This window comes from Hyperolius riggenbachi, chromosome 10 (genome assembly GCF_040937935.1).
Source record: "Hyperolius riggenbachi isolate aHypRig1 chromosome 10, aHypRig1.pri, whole genome shotgun sequence".
Lineage (NCBI taxonomy): Eukaryota > Metazoa > Chordata > Amphibia > Anura > Hyperoliidae > Hyperolius > Hyperolius riggenbachi.
Genome location: NC_090655.1, coordinates 132,815,900 through 132,838,151, shown reverse-complemented (window position 1 = coordinate 132,838,151; position 22,252 = coordinate 132,815,900). Strand labels below are relative to the sequence as shown.

At 41.0% G+C, this 22,252-nt stretch overlaps 1 protein-coding gene across 1 annotated transcript in view; it reads right to left on the bottom strand.

Annotated features, from left to right (window-relative positions):
• The window catches only part of LOC137536731 (collagen alpha-1(XIII) chain-like), a 269,977-nt gene that overhangs the window by 226,107 nt on the left and 21,618 nt on the right, over positions 1 to 22,252 (bottom strand). Inside the window, exons 4-5 of the mRNA XM_068258952.1 lie at positions 14,458 to 14,484; positions 1,156 to 1,206 (exon numbers count right to left, since the gene is read on the bottom strand). Of these exons, the coding sequence (XP_068115053.1) occupies positions 1,156 to 1,206; positions 14,458 to 14,484 (78 nt within the window). The remainder of the gene's footprint in view (positions 1 to 1,155; positions 1,207 to 14,457; positions 14,485 to 22,252) is intronic.

Here is a 22,252-nt window from a genome sequence, read left to right as displayed (position 1 = left end):
AGAATCCACTGTACTGTGCCACTAACATGCACATGTTAACTGCATCAATTCTGAGTGTTAGGCTCAGTTCTCATTTACAATGGATCCGTTCGGCACAGAGTGGAGTTGACAGTTCTGGGTCTGCTCAGCTCTGTTTTACCATTGCCGAGGCGGATGTGTTTGAGCAGAGGTGGCAATGGGCAACACATCTGCTTGTCTGGAAAAATGGAGCAGGCCAGGACCTGTTGCAGCAAACTGATCTGTGTTTTTTTTTTTTTAAATAAGTGAAAGCGGAATCTATTTTTAACATTAGTATCCGCTTCTTGTGCTGAGCAGAGCTTTCAAAAACATACCCAATGGGTAAGTTTTTGTAACAAGTGGGGACCAAGCCGAAGTCTAATGTTTTCAAAATAAAAATGACATCAACAATTTAAAAGTAAAATTGTATTTTTGCCCCAAGCCCTGCTTTATCTGCCACCTTGCATCAGCAAAAGCTACATGTTAAAATACATCTGAACACACATCTCTGTGCCAAGAAGTACTGGTTAAGGAAATCACATCCTACCAGCAATTTGTTCAGTTGATTCATGAAATCTAAACTGTTTCATTTACGGAGGCCTCTCATTTTCATGCTCATGGCTAGACGTAAGTACATAAAATTAGCTTTGTTTTGTATAATGACAGCCTGATACAGTAGAACACAGCTACATTTTACACATTAAAACAGAAACCTCCAACCAGACTGACATATTGTAATTGCCTCATTTGCAGCGTTCAGGCCAAGTTGATGCAGGCTCACATTTAAAAATATACAAAGAAAGCCACATACATTTAATACACCATCACAGCGTCCAGAAACAAAGTCTCAGAAATGAAGGCTCTGCATTCACAGATAAATAAAGACCAGGTAAAAACATTCTAAAAGAAAACAGCATAAAGTGCTGCATTGTTTTGGAATTATAGAAATGCGGAATGGAATGTGTAGTAAGTTGCTATGGTTCGTTTGTTAACTCATTGCTTACGAGACTGTTTACCAGCAGGTTACAAGTATGTCATAAAAAACGTCACATCAGATATGTACAAAGAAGACAAAATATTGAAATGTATTTGTGACTTTTGCTGTTTTGAAGCCGGAATGCCATAATATAAATTGATGGAAATAATTCAGACACTTACAGGAGGGCCACGGGGTCCTATAACAGACATGCCCGGTTCTCCTGGAGCGCCCTGCAGAAAGACAGTAGATAGAAAGGAAAGGAATCAGAAACCCACAGAAGACAAATAAGGAAACTTCACAAAAGACAAGAAGAAGAAGAGTTGCAAAAGACAAAAAGGTTCTAGAAAGGTTTTAACCTAATAGTGCCAGATTGTCTTGTAGCTAAATAATTGCTGAGCAAGCAGGTACTGTATGCAGGGAGGGGGGGAGGGAGCGGCGGCAGCACCACCACCACAACAGATTGTGAACGGTTTCAGGCTGAAATCGGTTCACAATCTGTTTGCAGTAAAGGTAGCCATACGATCCCTCTCTGATCAGATTCGATCAGAGAGGGATCTATCTGTTGGTCTAATCTGATGGTAAATCGACCAGTGTATGGCTACCTTAAAGAGAATCTGTACTCTAATATTCTTACAATAAAAAGCATACCATTCTATTCATTATTTTCTCCTGTGCCCCTCTGTGCTGTTTCTGCCACTCTCTGCTGCAATCCTGGCTTGTAATTAACAGTTTTAGGCAGTGTTTACAAACAAACTAACCAGCTTCTAATAGGCTCAGCTAAGCATAGTGTGAGAGTCATTTACAGTGTGCAGGGGGCCTGCAGAGGGTGTGTATCGCTTCTACCAATCACAAGCAGCCCTGCACATTCCACACAATCAAGCCTTAGCCCGACAAACAGGACAGAGGAAAGATACATTGATTTATTACAGAGACAGTGCAGTTAGGAAAGACTGCAGTAAGCCAGAGCAGATTAGAACAGGCATAGGAACTTATAGGATAGAAGAACTAAGGCTGAAAAATGTGTTACAGAGTCTCTTTAAGTGTTGGAATGTTCAACAGATTATTACTTATGTTTGTTTTGAAAATGAATGAAGCAGACTTCACATCTAACTGTCATGGTTGCTGTTTATAATTCAGTCCCAAAAAATCAGATCTTAAACGAAAAAATACAAAGCTGAAGTTACTAGCATTTCATTGATCATGTCCACTCTTGAAATACATTTATCAACTGTTAGATTAATACAAAATGTTCAGTTTCTTGGTAATGAAAATGTTTTAGGTTTCCCAGCCCAGAAAGAATTTATTGTCATCCTGGCAATGGAGAGTACAATAGAGTCTACCATGTGCTATAGCGTTTATCTGCATATCAATGAAACAGGCTGCAGAAAGTTTATGATGCACCTCCTGGAATGTCCGTATGATTGGGTGACAAGGCAGAACTAGCAAAGAACACAGATTCTTTCACAGACTCTGTGGCAACACGTGCACAATGCATGCTATCGCCGTCAGTCAGAACATCTGACAGTACTTCCATGGGATGTAAGGTAATGCTAGCTCAATGGCAGTCAATGACAAGGGTCACATCTGTAATCTCTCATACATTTTCATTCTGGCACTGAGGAACTTAGAAGCAGAGCTGCCTGTATACACAGAGAGTCAATCCACAGAGAAGTAGAAGACATCATCAGGATGTGGTTTTACAGATTTATTGTCTAAGACAAACCATACTGCTTTTGATTTACAGGAAAGCAATAACAGCACATGTCAGTTTTCTGGTGGCTCAAGTAGATTACAATACCGGACCCCAAACAAGCCCATGGCAAAGAATGAGGCTCTCTTTGAGCAAATCAGACCATGTGATTTGCTTTGTCCAATCACAACTGCATGACATCTCATTAAGTTATGACAGATATTTTAATTACCTATGCTGATGTTATAGAATGCACTGTTGTGTTGTGTGCTCTTTGCTACAGCAAAAACAATTTTAGCGTGACCAAGGGATAATTATAAGAAACTTAATCAATTATTGTTGCCTGTAATTACAGTAATGGATTCATTATTCTTTCATTATCATGTGAGTGTAATTTCCACTGGCTTACTATGTCCGCAATCAGAAATGCTTTTTTATTTTTCTAATTGTGAACAGTGCATATTTTCCATATATACTGTGCGTACTAATGAGACACAATATAAAACTAGCTTTGTGCTTTCACTGTTTTTCTGGTGTCTTATATAACAGTATACATATGGAGCAAACATTAAACATATTTGGAAACATTTCCCCTCTTTATCCATCTAAAAAAAGTGATTATTATGGATATGTTGCTATGGAATGTCCAGCCAGAGAAAAAAATTCTCAAGCATTCACAAGCAGAAAGTGTGTTTCTAGCACTGCGTTCATGATTGGTATTCAACTGACGAAGGCGTAAGCCGAAACCCAGGTCGTAAGTTTCGACACCAATATTTTGATATGCTAATAAACAAGAAGTTTTGACGTAAGTGCAATTGTCCGTTTGCAGGTTCATATGCAGAAGCAATAACGGCTTGTTCCTTACCAGCATATTAACATTTCAAAATAAGAAATATATCAATTTAAAAGATGAGAACAAAGTTTAGCGTGTCAATTAAATACAGTTTTCAGTAGAATATATATATATATATATATATATATATATATATATATATATATATATATATATATTTATATATATATATATATATACTGTATATACGTATATTTATATAGATTGTTACATCAGTCCTGAAAGTGGAATAAATAAGAAAGAAAGAAGGACAGATGGACTGGGTTCCAAAAGGTACTGTCCCTCCAAAAAGTTGGACAGTTGGGGGCTCTGCAAAGGGTTAACAATTTTTGCTGTACTGTGATTCTGCTGTACTGAATAAAAGAACACAAAAAATATGGGACTTGAAGCAGCTCCAATGGAGTATACGCATAATCATCTAACCAAATGTCAATGCTTATTGGATTACTACAGTAACAAAGAGGCTATCTTGCATCTCTAAAGATGAAACATGGATTGAAATTGAGAGACTTCAGCCCACTGCATGGAAAGTGATGCGTATAGTGTTTTGTGACTGAAAAGAAGACAGTACTGGAACATTAGAACGGATGGAACATGTGATGCGGTACAAGGAAGCCTGCAATCTAAAGCAAATATGAAGGGTGATTGTCAAAAGGGGTTTTGTTGTTGCATAACAGTGTATGCTCACATTTACACGTGGCTGAGCCATGCTGTTGAAATGCGATAAAATATTGGATTGGAGGCCTTGGGTCAACATTTGCATAGCCTTGACCTCACCATTGCATTAACATCTGTTTATTAATCTAGATTCACAGTGGGATCTATGTTGCATTTCCAGTAAAAACAGCAACACAAAAAAGTTGCAATGCATATTATGCGATCGTTGCGTTACAGTCAGTGAACATACAGTCAATGAAAAGTTTGCTTCACTGCTACTGTTAATGCTTGGTTATGCGGTAACGCAGTGCGTGCACTGTGCTGGGATATTGTAGTCCATTGGATAGCATTGCACCGAAAGCACTCTGGACCTCTCATAGAAGTGCTATTGTACTGCAACTTTATGTGTTAAGAAGCCTTCTGTAAAGTTACAGTGTAACACCCCACAGGGCCTAAAGATACTTTAAGAAGCTGTAGTCCAGCCTTTCTCAACCTTTCTACCCTGGAGGAACCCTGCAAATAACTTTTGGATCTCAAGGAACCCCTGCAAACAATTTTTTGGTCTTGAGGAACCCCTGCATTTATTTTGCAGGAGGCATGGTATTTAAAAGTATGTGTGGCTGTTTATTTCACTACCTCCATTAAACTGCCACTCATTATACTATCTCCTGATGCCCCAATTTAGTGCTTCTTGTTACAGTACTACCTATTATAGTGTGCTCTATTATACTTCCCCCACGATGGGGGAAAATGCCAAGGAACACCTGCAGAGTCCTCAAGGAACCCTGGGGTTCCAGGGAACCCTGGTTGAGAAAGCCTGCTGTAGTCTAACCATGGACCAATATGTGACAAGACTTGTGCAGTCATGTTTTTTTATTTTTTCTGAGAACATTTACAAACTTTCTTGAGCAACAGTCAAGCATTGAAAAGAAAAGCTACTAAGTTTTTACATGATGTTTGAGTTTTTATTACTATTGGAAACAGGTTAAAGGCAATCTGAAGTAAGAGGGATATGGAGGCTGACATTTATTTTCTTTAAGGTGACAATAAAAAAAATGTACACTGATTCGATAAAATGATAAGTTGTACAGAATAATTGAAAAATCTGATTTCATTTTCCGTTCATTTTGCGTTTTCAATCATTTTTATTTCATAATTGGGGAAATACTGAACACAGTGTATGATACATTGGTCAGATTTTTCAAATGTTAGAAAAATTGATTGTAATTCTCAGATTGAAAATAAAAATAAAAAATGGTATGGTGTGTGGCCGCCTTAAAACACACCTTAAAGGGACACTTAAGTCAAACAAAAAAAATTAGTTTACTCACCTAGGGCTTCCAATAGCCCCTGCAGCTGTCCGGTGCCCTCGCCGTCTCCCTCCGATCCTCCTGGCCCTGCCGGCAGCCACTTTCTGTTTCGGTGACAGGAGCTGACAGGCTGGGGACGTGAGTGATTATTCGCGTTCCCAGACACATTAGCACCCTCTATGCTGCTATATGGTATATGATATATGCTATAGCAGCATAGATGGCGCTATTGTGGTGGCCAGGAACGCGAAGAATCACTCGCGTCCCCAGCCTGTCAGCTCCTGTCACCGAGAAACAGGAAGTGGCTGCCGGCGGGGCCGGGAGGATCGGAGGGAGACGGCGGAGGGCACCGGACAGCTGCAGGGGGCTATTGGAAGCCCCAGGTGAGTAAAACTCATTTTTTTTTTACTTAAGTGTCCCTTTAACTGCTTGCCGACCGCGTCATGCCGATGGGCGTCGCCTCGGCGGCAGCCCCAGGGCCACCTAACGCCGATCGGCGTAAGGTTCTTGGGGCTCGCAGTGCAGGAGATCGCTCGCAGGCTGCGCGCGCATCTCCTGTTGGTAGGCAGAGCAGAGCTCCGCCTTCAGTCTCCAAGCCGCTCAGGAGACCGTTAAACGGTGAAACCGCAGTCTAATTACCTTGTACAGCGATGCGATCTGCAGCAGCGCTGTACTGGGGACAGCCCTGGGACACTAGAGAGCGATCGGCTCTCATAGGCAGAAGCCTATTTCAGCTGATCGCCAGGATTGGCTGGCTGGAAGGAGGGAGGGGTTTAAGAAAAAAAAAATAGTAAAAAATAATAGGAAAATAAAGAACATATATATTAATTAAAAAAAATAAACACTTGGGATTAGACCCCACCAACAGAGAGCTCTATTGGTGGGGAGAAAGGGGGGGGGGGAATCACTTGTGTGCTGTGTTGTGCGGCCCTGCAGCTGGCCTTAAAGCTGCAGTGACCTATTTTTAAAAAAATGGCCTGGTCTTTAGAGGGGTTTAACACTGTGGTCCTCAAGAGGTTAAAGGAAACCAGAGATGAACGCTTTGGCACAAAATAAACATATCCACCGATTTTTTGTGTTTTTTTTACTAAAACTCCATGCAAAACACAGTTCATCAGAAAAGCATATTATTTAGTGGGCTGGGTGCACAATGAAATCACCATTTCTAAAAACCTCTTTTGACTAACAAATATAGATAAAAAAGCTCCTTCCTTGACATCAGCAGCTCCTCCCATCTCATAACAGCTCTCTGTGATGCTCCAAATATATAGAACAGGAAAGCAGAACCAGAAGGGGGCAGGCTTGGGCTTGAAAAGACATCAGAGAAGACCGACTCAGCTGTAATGATTCCTAAGCAAAGCCAGACTGAATGCTCAGTCGGGGATTTTATCAGGGCTGACAACAAGCAGGCTGAGCTGTAAAGGGTGAAACATAGAGCAGGGTAGGTGTTTTCTCTAATGTTTCCACTGATATATATGGTAAAATACACGAGGTTGCTTCGTCTCTGGTACACTTTAAGTGAGAGGACTATGGTGGCTGACATTTTATTTCTTTTTAAACAATGCAAATTGCTTAGCTATCCTGCTGTTCATCTGCCCCTAAACCTTTTAGTCATAGACCCTTTGTGTTTTAGATTTTGTTAAACATTTATTCTTATTAACCTGCTGAGCGGTCTGGACGAGCTCAGCTCGTCCAACACCGCCAGAGGCTGCCGCTCAGGCCCTGCTGGGCCGATTTGCACCAAATAAAAAGCAGCACACGCAGCCGGCACTTTGCCAGCCGCGTGTGCTGCCTGATCGCCGCTGCAGCGCGGCGATCCGCCGCGTGCAGCGGCGAAAGAGGGTCCCCCCAGCCGCCCGAGCCCAGCGTAGCCGGAACAAACAGTTCCGGCCAGCGCTAAGGGCTGGATCGGAGGCGGCTGACGTCAAGACGTCGGCTGACGTCCATGACGTCACTCCGCTCGTCGCCATGGCGACGAGGGAAGCGAAACACGGAGGACCGCTCATTGCGGCCTTCCGTGTTATCTCTTGCCGCCGGAGGCGATCGGAAGATCGCCTCCGGAGCGCCCTCTAGTGGGCTTTCATGCAGCCAACTTTCAGTTGGCTGCATGAAATAGTTTTTTTTTTATTTAAAAAAAAACCTCCCGCAGCCACCCTGGCGATTTAATCAGAACGCCAGGGTGGTTAATTCTGTCACTGTTATTACCAATTCTGTACTAAGTACTAATTCTGTATTTAGTACCAACTCTGTATTTTGGTGTATACCATTGTCGATACTATTTTGCACTCCATGTTTGTTTCTTACTTTGTACAACGCCACGGAATATGTTGGAGCTTTATAAATAAATAATAATAATAATAAACCCTGAACAAGCTTGCAGATCAGGTGTTCTGATCCAATTAGCCACCGGCTTGTTTCAGGTGTGTAATTCAGACACTATTGCAGGCAAGGAGATCAGCAAGACTGCCAGGCAATTGTTATCCTTTAGAAGAAAATAAATATGGTAGCCACCATATACCTCTCACTTCTTATTCCCTTTAAACAATGCAAATTGTCTTGCTGTACTGATGATCTTCTGCCTGTAATACTTTTAGCCATAGACCCTGAATAAACAGGCAGATCAGATGCTCTGACTGAAGTCTGACTAGCATCTGTGTGATTCAAACACTACTAATGCCAGAAAGATCAACAGAACTGCCAGGCAACTGGCATTGTTAAAAAGGAAATGGCAGCATCCATTTGCCTCTTACTTCAGGTTTCTTTCTTGTCCAATTTTTAATAGCAATGCCCCAATGCTTGTCAAAACTGAATATATTCAGAATAAAAAAAAGGAAATTGTAATTAAACAGCTAATCAGCCTTTCAGAAAACAGTTCTGATTAAGCCATTTCTGCATAGCTTGTAAAAACGCACGCACGCACGCACGCACGCACACACACACACACACGCACACACACACACGCACACGCACACACACACACACACACACGCACGCACACACGCACACACACACACACACACAGACACGCATGCACACACACCTTTTACATAACATATTCAAATGATCATGTTATGTTAAAATGTGACAACCTGAGATTAGCAAACCTGTTGGAGAAGATAATCTGTGAGTAACAGGTCTGAAGTTGATTTAAATGGGATCCTTTAAGTCTAACAACCTTAGTTTGTAGGCTGTTTCTCATTTAGGTATCAGCACATGCTAGCGTTCAACAGCATTCATCAGTGCCAGTAAAAGAGCTCTGTAAGCCTTCTTCCTGAGGTTGTGTGTGTAAAACATTACTTTCCAGGAAGTCAGTCAGTTTAACTGAGCTTTGCATCACATCTAGAGGGCTAACATGACTGTAGGTCTGTCACCATAATCCACTAATCCCAGGCATCACTCTGGGCACTCAAATGTAAAAATGTAACCATTGGCAGGGGCAGTTATTTTTCTTTTTAGGTTAGAACACACAGCTATTAAATCATATATATATATATATATATATATATATATATATATATATATATATATATATATATGATTTAATAGCTAATTAACATAATAGTTAATTAACATATATATATATATATATATATATATATATATATATATATATATATATATATATATATATATATATATATATATATATATATATATATAGATAGATATGATACATGCATACACATATGACTATGGTAGGGACTAGATTGCGAGCCCCTCTGAGGGACAGTTAGTGACAAGACAATATACTCTGTACAGTGCTGTGTAATATGTCGGCTAATAAATAAATAAATATCAGGAATTCCAACTATAAAACACTGTCCCAGCAGAAAATGGCTTTTGAAAGCAAGAAAGAGGTGAAAAGGAGAATTTCTTTCTTATCAGTGAGGGTTACACTGTAGTCACTTCCTGTCTGAGTCAGGACTGAGTCAGCCACTTACATACCTCATATTTAACTCTTTCAGGCATAGAAAGAAAAAAAGGAACAAAGCATAGTTATTTGTGTGCTAGGCACTGTACATACACATGTCTATCTCATCATGTCACTTCGGGTATCCTTTAACCTCCTTAGCGGGGGTAAGCCGCCGCGGAGGATATCTCAGCCCCTGGTGGGGCGATTCCTGCTCTGTAAATTGCTGTACGCGCAGCCAGCACTTTGCTAGCTGCGCGTCCAGCTCGATCGCCGCCGCTCTGCGGTGATCGTCCACACGCAGCGGCGGAAGAGGGCCCCCCCGCCAGAGCCCTGCGCAGCCCGGTCCAATCAGTCCCGGGCAGCACAAAGGGCTGGATCGGATAGGTCTGACGTCAGGACGTCGGCTGACGTCCATGACGTCATTCCGATCGTCGCCATGGCGACAGGAGAAGCCAAACAGGAGATCGCGTTCTATACGCGATCTCCTGTTTACTTTTGTGGCCGGCGGCGATCGGACTAGAGGGACACATGCGCCCTCTAGTGGTGTTTTATGTAGCTACCACTCAGGTAGCTACATGAAACAAACAAAAAAAAAAAAGTGCAATGCAGCCTCCTTGGCGGAAAAATTGAACCACCAAGGAGGTTAAGGCCCATACACATGGCATACATTTGTCTGTAGTTGTGAGGCAGCAACAAACAGAGAAGGGACAACAGCATATTTATGGCAGCAACAATTCGAGATTACAACAGTTGTACACAAGTGACAGCAGAAAGAGTAAAGACACGACGGAAGCTGTCTGCCACAGAATACGTATAGTAGTAGTACTATGGTAGCAACTCTGCTGTCTGTAGACTTTCGTACACATGACAGGACACCAACAGACTAAGCGACGGTTCGTGAGACAAAAGTCACAAGAGATTCACCCGTTGAATCGCTCAAACATGGCTGTGTCTGCTGACAGTCTTTGTCGGTTGCCGTGTCTACGTGAACGAACCACTGCACGAACCATCGCTCAACACGTGTCTGTATAGACATTTGTACCGCATGTGTATGGGCCTTTATACTAACAGAACTGCTGTCTCTAAGTTTAAATTATTATTATTATTTATTGTATTTATAAAGCACCCACATATTACACAGCACTGCACAATAGATACATGGGTTAACATACAAGGTAGGACATACAGGAAACTCACAACAAAACAAGGTCATGCAAATGATTTGATAACAATACAGTGTCATAGGTCAAAATAGAGACTGTTCTAGTCCACGAGAGGGGTGATGGTTAGTAAGATTGCATAATCAAGCTGGAAACACTAGGGAGGAGGGCCCTGTCAGAGGCTTACAATCTAAAGGGTAACCTCCATCATAACAGTTGTTGTGTCACTCTCCAATGTTGCCATAGGGTAAAAAGCCTAAAAGGTCTATGGGGATTTAACAGTTGAGGCGCTGCTATCCAGATGTGATAAAATCTAATGTCAGGACATTAAATGTCAATGGGCCCTTAACTGTCAAGAAAAAAAACAACATCACATTTGATAAAGGTGTAACCACAATGACCTATAGGAAAAAGAAGGTCCGTAAAAGTGACCTGAGGTGACATATGGCTGAAATCTATAACTCTAATTTTGTAAGATGTAAGATAAAGGATTTAAGCTTTATCTAATCCTCCCAGTGACCATCAAGCTTCTTTCTTGCCCTCTGGTGAAATAAAGTTAACGAACCATAAAAAAACCCAGAGGCGATCAGCCAGGTTGTGATGATTTTAAGTGCATAGATGAGTCTAAGGAGGTAGATAATGGTCCTCTTCAACAGTCACAGGTTATCAAGGTTTACCATACTACACAGGTCACAAAGTAACAAATCCACAAAATAAAACCTGTGACAGCCTGAACAGCAATGTTAAAGGCATTCCAGCACAAATGAAAACACTCACAACTAATTACTTTAATTCCAAAGCCAAGCCTGTAACTGTGAGAAGATAGAGTTTCACAGCTTTATAGTTCTTAACCACTTAATGAGACATCTCCTTGACCAGGAAGCTCATTCAACATTTAACATGGCCACAGTAATTGAGAGCTTTGTGTTGAAGTACAAACCATACTAGAAGGCCTAGTAACTTAGTAGGTATCTGGAAACATCTGCAAGGAATAGCAATCTAAAGCCTCATACCCACCCGACGATACTTGCAGTTATTTTACCCAACGTTGGGCAGCATCATTTAACATAAGCATGTTAAACAATGTTGCCCTCCTCCCCCCCAGCGATTGTGCATCGCTGAGCAATGGACACTGTAGCAATGGTCTAGCACCGTACAAAATAAATGGAATACAGTTGGGGACATCAAACTTGGAGAAGGACAAATTAAATAATCGTACTCAATGCCAAGCCGCTGCAGCTAAAGCTAACAAAATTTTGGGATGCATTAAAAGGGAAATAAAAACTCGAGATGCTAGCATAATATTGCCCCTGTTTAACTCTCTAGTAAGGCCACATCTGGAGTATGGAATTCAGTTCTGGGCACCACATTACAGGAAAGATATTGCAGTCTTAGAGCAGGTGCAGAGACGAGCAACAAAATTGATACGTGGGATGGAAGGTCTCACTTACCAAGGAAGGTTAGATAAACTGGGTTTATTTAGTCTAGGGAAAAGACGCCTTAAAGGGGATCTAATTAACATGTATAAATACATCAGAGGGCAATATAAAAGCTTGGCGGGTGAGCTTTTTGTCCCTAGGCCTTCTCAAAGGACTAGAGGACATGATCTGCGCATGGAGGAAAAACGTTTTAGCCATTTATTTAGGAAAGGGTTCTTTACAGTAAGAGTGATTAAGATGTGGAATGCATTGCCACAGGAAGTAGTTATGGCAAACTCTATACCTGCATTTAAAGGGGGCTTAGATGCTTTCCTTGCGTTGAAAGACATCCATGGCTACAATTACTAGGTAATGCCTAATGATGTTGATCCAGGGATTTTATCTTTTGGGGCTAATTGGACCATGCCTTGTAAGGGTTTTTCGCCTTCCTCTGGTTCAACAGGGATATGTGAGGGATTAGGCTGGTGTTGGTGTTGTACTTTGTTCTCTGGTTGAACTCGATGGACGTATGTCTTTTTTCAACCCAAATAACTATGTAACTATGTAGATTGGATCATGGAAATCCCTGAGGACTCCGTGCAAAGTACCACTATCGCTTAGTTCCTGTTCGCGCTAGTCGTGTAGTCGTGTGATGCTGCGAGCAGGAAGAGGCATCACATAATGACCGTCGTCAAGGGGACAACACTGGACCCGCTGGCTGGTGAGTACATAGCTTAATGCCTGCAAGTCCAATATAGAGGAATTTCCCTTATCTGGGTGTCCAACTGTGGTAAAAAATATTGATATAGTGACCCTTCCTCAAGAGGCTTTTTTTTTTTACAGTTACAACAATGGAAGAGATTCTGTTGGTGTTGTGAGAAACAGATCTACTCCTTACTGAAGTGTTTTGTCATTCCTGGTAAAATTACAGGAGCAGCAGGCAGTATTACATTTCTTTGAAGCCATGTCATCAAATGTTTGCACAATAAGAAAGAACAGCTATTACGGTAATTTCAGCACTTTCAATGGTAATGTGCAGATTTCTTATCGTGAATCGTTTTCAATGCTTCTATATGGCAAACCTTTAAGGCTTCGTTTTGTTGCAAAATGAGTTAAAGTGAGATTACACTCAAAAATAAATGTTTATCCTAATGCATCAAACACAATAAAAAATGAATACAAAACAGTATAAAACTACTCTGATGTAATTTCAATGCATATTTATGCATTGCAGCACGGTGGCGTAGTGGTTAGCGCTCTCGCCTTGCCTCGCTGGGTCCCCAGTTCGAATCCCAGTCAGATCAACATCTCCAAGGAGTTTATATGACTCCCCGTGTCTGTCTGGGTTTCCTCTGTGCACTCTGGTTTCCTCCCACATACAAAAACATACAGATAAGTTCATTTGGCTTCCCCCTAAATTGGTAGGGACTAGATTTTAAGTGGCATGACGAAATACTCTGTACAGTGCTGCGTAATATGTCAGTGCTATATACATACTTAAATAAATAAATACATATTTACACCTCACTGAAGTTAACGGATATAACTGCCAGCTGCAGAATTATTTATAAATAGTAATTTAAAAAATGATCAGATTGACTCTTAATTAAGTAATTAGTGTGCAAATAAAGGAGAGGAAAAAGTCTCTGCTACCCCCTGGATACAACAGGGCATTTCTACCTTGTTTTCACAGTTTATTACATTTCCAAAACAATCTGATAATGCTGGTCAGCAAAGGCAAGCTTATCAATTAGGAGCGGAATAAGGTAAAAAGTTTGAGTTTAAACCCAAGCATCTTGAAAATGATTTTAGCTGTTAATTTTATACTGTATTTAATGCTTTAGACCATCGATAAAATTTGAGTATAATACTACTTTAAAACAAGTGAGTCGTCTGCTGTTTTTCTCCTTTTTTCTTAGTTTCTAAACTTAAACACGCTAATTAGACTATATAGACGCATATTAGTTGTATTGTCGGCAATCTGTATGACATTGTGCAGTACAAGTGTACAAGCTGTGTCCTCTGGCAAAACTGCTTAGCTATTTTTCAAAGTGTTGAGCTGTCTCCATTTATAACCAGGCACTGTTCTCTGCGCTCTGCATTGTCCTTGTTTTATAAGAAGCCCTCTACATAGTGTATTTGTGAAAAGGGTTTCTGGTCAGTATAAAAGTTTTCATCACTTGTGTGGGTGTTTACAAGCTCATAATTTCAACAGGCAATCTCCAGGCCATGTGGCTACAAGAGCCAAGCCAGTCTGGTGGCACCAAACATTTTGTGTCGCAATTAATCCTAAATAACAACATGTTGAAGATGGGAGTTATTAAGGGAAGCAGACTTTTTTTATCAAAGAGAATGGGAGCAGGGAATCAGGGAAGAAAGAGAGGAATCCTTTTGTTGTTTTTGTTTCAAGTAAACAGTTTCCAGATGGCTAAACTTGTGGTTAGAGGGTATTTTTGGGGAAAGGAGGAGTAGTGACTCACCTTCTCTCCTGGCTGACCCTTTAATCCCTGGATCATTTACATCATCCACAGCACATGTAAGAGGGTAAAATGCAAGATCAGGAGAATTAAAGAGAAGGAACAGAGAAGAGGAAAAAAGAGAGAATGTGAGAATTATCGGGATATTGGAAGTGTTAGAGATTTCATCCACATGCAGCATTTTAAATGTTAACAGTTAGGCAATTTGGTAGAATTTTATATTACACAACCATGCAATTTCAATCTGCTACAGTGCTTGCATAATTTCAGTTCACTACAATGGCCACCACATATCCCTTTGTGAGAGAGGCCGGGCGGATCGCTCAGAAACAGCCGTATCAGTCTGCAGACAGACTGTACACACGCCGGACTGTCGCTGGAACGCCCACCCAGCGGAAGGTGACGACGGACCTGTCGTTGCCTCCAGTCCGGCGTGTGTATGGACCTTTAAGGCCTAAAGTGTATTGAGAACAGCCCAACACTGTTCATAATCAAGACAAGACAAGACACAGAACATTTATATTGTGCTTTTCTCCTGGTGGACTCAAACTGCCAGAGTTGTAGCCACTTAAAGAGGAACTCCAGTGAAAATAATGTAATAAGAAAAGTGCATCATTTTTACAATAATTATGTATAAATGATTTAGCCAGTGTTTGCCCATTGTAAAAGCTTTTAAATCCCTGATTTACATTCTGACATTTATTACATGGTGACATGTTTACTGTTGGCAGGTGATGTAGCTGCTGCATGCTTTTTTGGCAGTTGGAAACAGCTGCAAACAGCTATTTCCCACAATGCAACAAGGTTCACAGACAGGAAACTGCCAGGAGTACCACAGTCCTCAGAGTTTCCTGTGGGAGGGGTTTCACCACAATATCAGTCATACAGCGCCCCCTGTTGGTCTGTTTGTGAAAAGGAATAGATTTCTCATGTAAAAGGGGGTATCAGCTACTTATTGGGATAAAGTTCAATTCTTGGTCAGATTTTCTCCATGGGCGACCAGGATCATTAGGGATCCTTTCTCAAGGACTCCTTACTGTTTTATGTACTGGCTTGATTCAGGATTCAAACCTTTGTCAAAGGCTCAAATCCTACATCAAAGGTAACAGCCATACCAGTACGCAATCCAGCTGACCCAATATTTCCTGATATGTTTCTTGGACAAGGAATGCTTGCGTAACGTACCATGCCGAACTAGCAGAGATCTGCTTATAATCTATCACTTCTACCAATATGGAGTGGTGGTGTTCTGCCCTCTAAAGTACAAAACCACTGCTTCGATCCATCATTTCCTCTCATTTGTGATCACCATCCCTACTGAATTATCCCTCAAAATCAATAAAATATTGTCAGTTGTTTTCATGGGAAGCAGAACATTACAGGCATGTGTCTGCGATCAGTTGGGACGTATGCCCACATTAATGGTTGCCACACACAAACAGATGGTACTTGCAACACTTGGGCAGGTTCAATCCTTCTGATCAATCAGCCATAAATGTCCTACTTTGCTCGGAATTGATTACATTACAAATATAACATTTTCCATAGCACTTTATGGAAAACATAATCATGCTTCGTAGTATGGCCCTAGCTGTACATTGTGGTTTAAAACTAGTGATGCTGTGTCCAAAAAGCAAATCATATGTAAACAACTTACAAAGATGTCTAGTAACGTCTGTAGCAGGTTTCAATTTGTACACGTGTAGAAAAGTCAGAAAAAGAATTCTTTGGTCTTTAGATTCAATGCAAATCATCTGTAACACAGCTTAATTTCAACACTGCGTGTCCATGTTAGATTAATTACTGAGCTTGGTGATTAATATCTATGTGCGTGAGGTCACCAAACAGTCCCCTTGTATTAGCAGGTAATTACATAAAATCATCCATGTAGTTTGGACTGTACCCAGTACATTTCAGAGGGCTTGCATATGTTCCTCATACAAGCTTAGTGAGGACACACTGAACACAGCAATGTGTGATACAGATGTGACCTAATCACTGGCCTTCTGGCATCGGCTTGTGTGACATATTCCTAGTGTTCATTACATGGACACAAATGAGAAAGACGGGCCTGTTCTTTGTTTAAAAAAAAGTGTTTATATCAACTGCAGCTGATTTTAAGCAGGTGACAGGATTAGCAGTGCTAAAAATGCCAATTAAATGTAGTTAACATAGATTTGACAGGCATGCAAACTAGGCCAGATCAGTCAGATATCACTACAGTACCAGAACTGCAGGCAATACCACAGGTGGCAAATATTATTATTAAAGTAAAGGAAATAATGGATTTGTACGAGTCACTATCAGGGCCGGGCCGAGGCAGAGGCAAGAGAGGCTCCAGCCTCAGGGCACAGTGTAGGAGGGGGCGCAAAATTTACTCAGCTATCATTCTCTTATTGTGTTTGAAGCACAGAGAAATAAGAAAAGGGGATACACGGCATTGACTGCAAACCAGATAACTAGAGATTAAGGTGTTGGGGGCCCTGGAGCGCCTTTTAGTTTTATAGTAATCAGTGTGTGATGGCTGGGGTGGGAGGGATGGAGGGGCGCACTTTAGTGTCTCAGCCTTGGGTGCTGGAGGACCTTGTCCCGGCTCTGGTCACTATAGTCAAGTACAGATACATGGTGTCTGGTATGAATTATCACGTTTGTCCAGAGCCAAGGCTCTCAAGCATAATATAAGTTACAGACACAGTAGTTAGATTTGCATATCAATATTCGATCTCTGGTTAGGAGATACGTAATTCTTCCTGTTGTTATAATCTTTTATTTGCTACGTTTCATAACTGATATACCTTACCTGATGCCTTTTAACTACAGTATACTAGGGGCACACCTGGTTTAATAGAAGTAAATGGCAAAGAGTGTTTTGCAAAATAACAAGTATCAATCAATATTCTGCTTGAAGCTAATATATATGAGCCACTACCTTGCACTGGAGTATAACCACTATGGCTATCTTACAGAAAACAAAGGTATTGGTAGTAGTTATGGACTTGCACTTGTTTCTATCTAGGTTAGCACCACCAGCTGTAGCCTTGTGTGCCGACACAATGCTACCTAGCAAGGTTTAGGATTACAATGGCAGGAAGTGATGTCATCGTCATGGTGCTGTCATACATCAGTACAGGGACTGGGGAATTGTTTTAGAAACTAATAAAAATTCAAAAATCAAAAAGTTTAAACATGTTTATTTAGCAAAAGTCTCCTTACTCATCATATCTCATGACTTTTCAACTAGACAGAGCAGGTGAAAAACTTTTCCCTCAGCTGCTTTTATGTTTTGATGATAAATAATGTCTTCTACATCCAAAATACAGTACATTTTTGAAGCAAGAGAAAAGCACAATGGACCAATACATGTGTCAGTCATTCCCAAAAGTGATTGTGGTCTTACGTAGAAATTAAAGGAGATGTAGCTTTGAATGGTGGTGCTTTTTTCTTTCTTTTTCAAATTAGTCATGTAAATAAACATGTGTTAGACTATGGGTTTGATTCACTAAAACAAATAGCACGCCTTATCAAAGTTAACGCGCCTTATCAAAGTTAACACGCCTTATCAGAGTAGCATAGCAAACTTATGCCTGCTACTTGGAAATGACGAAAGCTCCACTCATCCTGAGCTGTGCCCCTGCGAGTTCGTAGTGCTCGCTATGCTATTCTCATAAGGCATGTTAACTTTGATATGGCGTGCTAACTTTGATAAGGCATGCTATTTGTCTTAGTGAATCAAGCCCAATGTCTGGCCTTTAATTCTAGCAACAGTTGCAATGGAGCCAGGCTCAGGGTTTCTATTGTAATGCAGGAAATCTGGGAGATGTAGACTGATATCTATGCGCCTTCCTATTTTAGGTAGAAATCAGTAACCCTTTTGTGCGAAGGGTTACTGATTTTTGCTAATTTTCTGGCCACATCCCCTTCAGCACCTCCCTTTCCTTAATAACTTATTTAATGTCCTAAATAGAGGCGATGTGCCTGGATATATGTGTTTTTTTTTCCTATTTTGGGTGTCACTTGACTAGCAGCTGAATCCAGAGAGGAGAGAAACCAAGCTGTACTGCAATTTCAAGCCCATTTAGTAAATGAAACAGTTATTCTGTCCTGCACTTTGCTTATGTACACTGTTTAAATTTACTTACCATCATCGTGATTTCTTTTAGAATTTCCTTTGTGCAATTTCGGATTTAGCTGTGCTTTAAATGGTTGATGTCAGAGATTAATATGAAATGTTGTTGGGCTTAGCTTAAGAGCTTACTTCAAAGCTGGAAAGTCAAAGACTGATTGTAAAGAGTACACCAGGGGACCACAAAATGTCTGTACGGAGCATTATTAGTCTGGTTACACTTTGTGGTGTTTAAAGTTTCATTTTAAAAAAAATAGCGTCTCAGGTAATAAAAAGTGTTCCAATGTGTTTTCTAGTTGCTATGGCAATCTAGTTGCTGATCAGAATATAATTAAATTTCATGTTTTATTCTTATATTTAACCTTTAAGAGGCAGTTGAAAGCAATTTGTTTGCTGTGAGTGACTAACATCACATTTCTGTATTATACGTGAGACCTAAAGTGCACTGCTAAAGACCAGGCAACACAGGAAAATACCATAGATGTCGGCTAATAAGATACTGCAGTGCTGGTGTTACAGACATAGCATACACATAGCTGCATATAAAGGAATACAGATTTAGTTGAAAATCTATAACTGCTGCCACAGTCTGGGAAAATCTGGGACCAATTAGACCACACACAAGCTTCAGCCCTTTTGTTATAGACCATGTCACACCTGTTTTAAGAAGAGGCTTTACTACTTGTGTCCTTCAAAATTCATGCAAAACGTTATTGACTTGGACACATAAGTCTGTAATTTCTCTACCACATTGTCTGATCACACCTGTAGGTGCTCAGTAAATGAATGACTATGCTTTCAAATAGCTGAGAATAATGGCACATGTTTTATCACAATTACATTTTCTAAAGTGTACCTAAGGTGACAAGTGCCATGATGAGATATACATGTGTATGTACAGGGCCAAGCATACAAATACCTAGTGTGTGTTCCTTTTCTTTTCTTTTTTTTCTGACTAAAAGAGTTAATCTTTCATGTATGCAAATGACTGTTCCTCTCCAGTCAGTACCTGTAATTCCTTATCAGTGACTAACCACTGGCTAATTATGAATTAAATACATAAAACCCTTTCCTGGCAGAACAGCTTCTTGAGTGCAGGGGATTGATTTAATTTTCAGAAGTAGCAGAATAGATGAGATCAACAATTGTGTCTATCCTCCTACTCATAAAAATAACCTTTGGAGAATCCCACAGTTTTGTTTTCTGTTTAAAAGCTGAAAAAGTAGGTTTAATGTTTTATTGTCTCAGCTAAATGATACAGTATTTCACATGGTCTAACAGAGCTAAAGCTGACTGTTTTGTTTTATCTATCTTCTGCACCCAGAAGCTGTTCCCTGTGGGCAGGTGTTTTATGGCTGTAATTTCATTGAGGGTTGCTAAGACATCCCCGGAAAGTAAGCCCTAGCAGGAATTTAAAGCATGCTTGAAATAAAAGCCCTGCCCTAAAGTAAGCCCTAGCAGTAAGGGGGAAAAGTATGGGAGCTTGTGCTATTAGGGGAGCAGGTGGGAGCAGGTGGGACCATGGCTCCCTCATTGGTCCTATCACAGTACTCGTCCTATCACAGTACTCATTGGTCCTATCACAGTACTCGCTGATACTCAGCGAGTAGTCCCCAAAGGCTGGGGGTGGGGGAAAGAAGAGGATGCAGGGGAACATCGGAGGACATAGGGGGACATGAGACAAAGGTGGCCAGGGGATGGGGGGGGGACACCAGGAGGACACTAAAGGTACAAGGGGGACACAGGGGCACACAAGAGGTGGATCCAGCAGAGGAACTTGTGTGTTCATAGAAATAAACGGCATCCCCTAAAAATAAGCCCTAGCACATATTTTGGTGCAAAAAGACACGGGCTTCAATTCATCAAAGGGTGTTCGATAACAAAACCCCAGTCCTTAAAATACCGCATTCGGTATTTTACACTTCACTGTGCTAATTCATCAATATTTTCCCATGTGTGGTAGAGGTTCGTTAAGTTACCGAACTACTACGGCTTCAGTTCATCAAAGGCTGTTCGATAACAGCAGAGTGGTGCAGAGCAGCTTGGAATGTCCGTGTGTTGTTACAAGCTGATAACAATAGAAGGCATCCAGACATCCCTTTGTGATGTAAAGGTGTTATAGTTACTGTTATTTATACTGCCTCTGCTGCTCTGAATCTGTCGATCAGTCTTTCTTAACATTTTATTTATTTGCCACAACGTAGATGAACTTCCTGGAGACATTACAAATGCCATGCTTGGTGATTTCACCACCAGCATCTTTGCATTATCAAACAGGGCCTGAAAGGGTTACACCACCGAAGGGAATCTGGGGATATATTTTGACCCGTTCTCTCTGCTCACTGCTTGGGGGGTCTGAAAGCTTGTGTGGAGAAGCCTGTGTGACCTATCAGCGGCACTTGCAGGAGAACAGGGGCTGTTTCTATTGGCTGCCTGCTCCTGCTAATCATGAAAACATTCACACAGAAGGCTTTAGAAGCCTGTAACGACAGGGGAGAGCTTGAGATAAACACCGAATGTGTTAGCGAATGTGGGAACCTTGATGAATTAACATTTGTTGAGCACATGTCGGTAATTTATCTCATTGCTGTGTCATTTCAGCTTCTCATTCGGTAACAGCTTTGATGAATTAACATTTTCTAAAGTGCTTCGTTAACTCAGCTGTTTTCAGCATTACCGAATGCGGTAATGCTTGATGAATTGAAGCCACTGTCTTATTTTCGGGGAAACAGGGTATAGTCCTAGAGAAAAACTGTAATTGCATGTCTGAATGTTTTACTCTTTCAGGGTGAAAAAAGAAATACAACCTTGATACTTGTACGCTTGGTCCCATATATACATGTTTATCTCACAAGGGTCCTTATGCAACTCACATTTTCTCCTGAGTTATCTCCTAGGAGATCATTTTTAATCTCCTCTTTGAAATAACTTTTCAGCACTTTGCAATTGAAAAGGTACCAAAAGTAGGTTAAAAAATACTATCAAAATTATCTTGAGTATTTTCTTGGTTGCTGGTGGTCTAAAGGGCATTTTATTAATAAGTTGTGAAAATATCACCTAGGTCAGTGTTTCTCAAACCTGTCCTCCTGACTCCCCAAAGATGCATGCTTTGCAGGCAACCTCACCTATGCACAGATGGGGTAATTAGTGTCTCTGCTACATGGAATCCACCTAGCTGAGACGCTAATTACCCCACCTGTGCATAGGTGAGGTTACCTGCAAAACCTGCACCATTGGGGAGTCACGAGGACATGTTTGAAAAATCTGACCAAGGTGAAAACACAGGAGAAAAAGTGAATTGCATATGGGCCCATGTCTCATCTTAGCTAAGTTACCCTTTAAGCAGTTAATTGTGTAAAGGTTAACTGTACTTACAAAGTGCAATTATCTGGAAGGCCACCCTCGGCCTCCTGAAAGCGCTCCCCTGTACCCTGCAATCTGTTCTCACTTTGTTTACACCCCCAGGCACAGGGGTTCATGTGTTCTGGAAAGTTTATACTTTTGTATAAGTAGACTCCGTGGCCGGGTTAGAGCAATGGCGCTGGCTGTAAGCAATGGAAGACTTAGTGGTTTAGTTCACACAACCTCTAATACCTGCAGTGGATGGGGAAAGGTGGTGGTGGGAAGGAGGGGAGGGGTGCAGGCAATTGAAGTCTGAGGGGCTGAAGGAGGCAT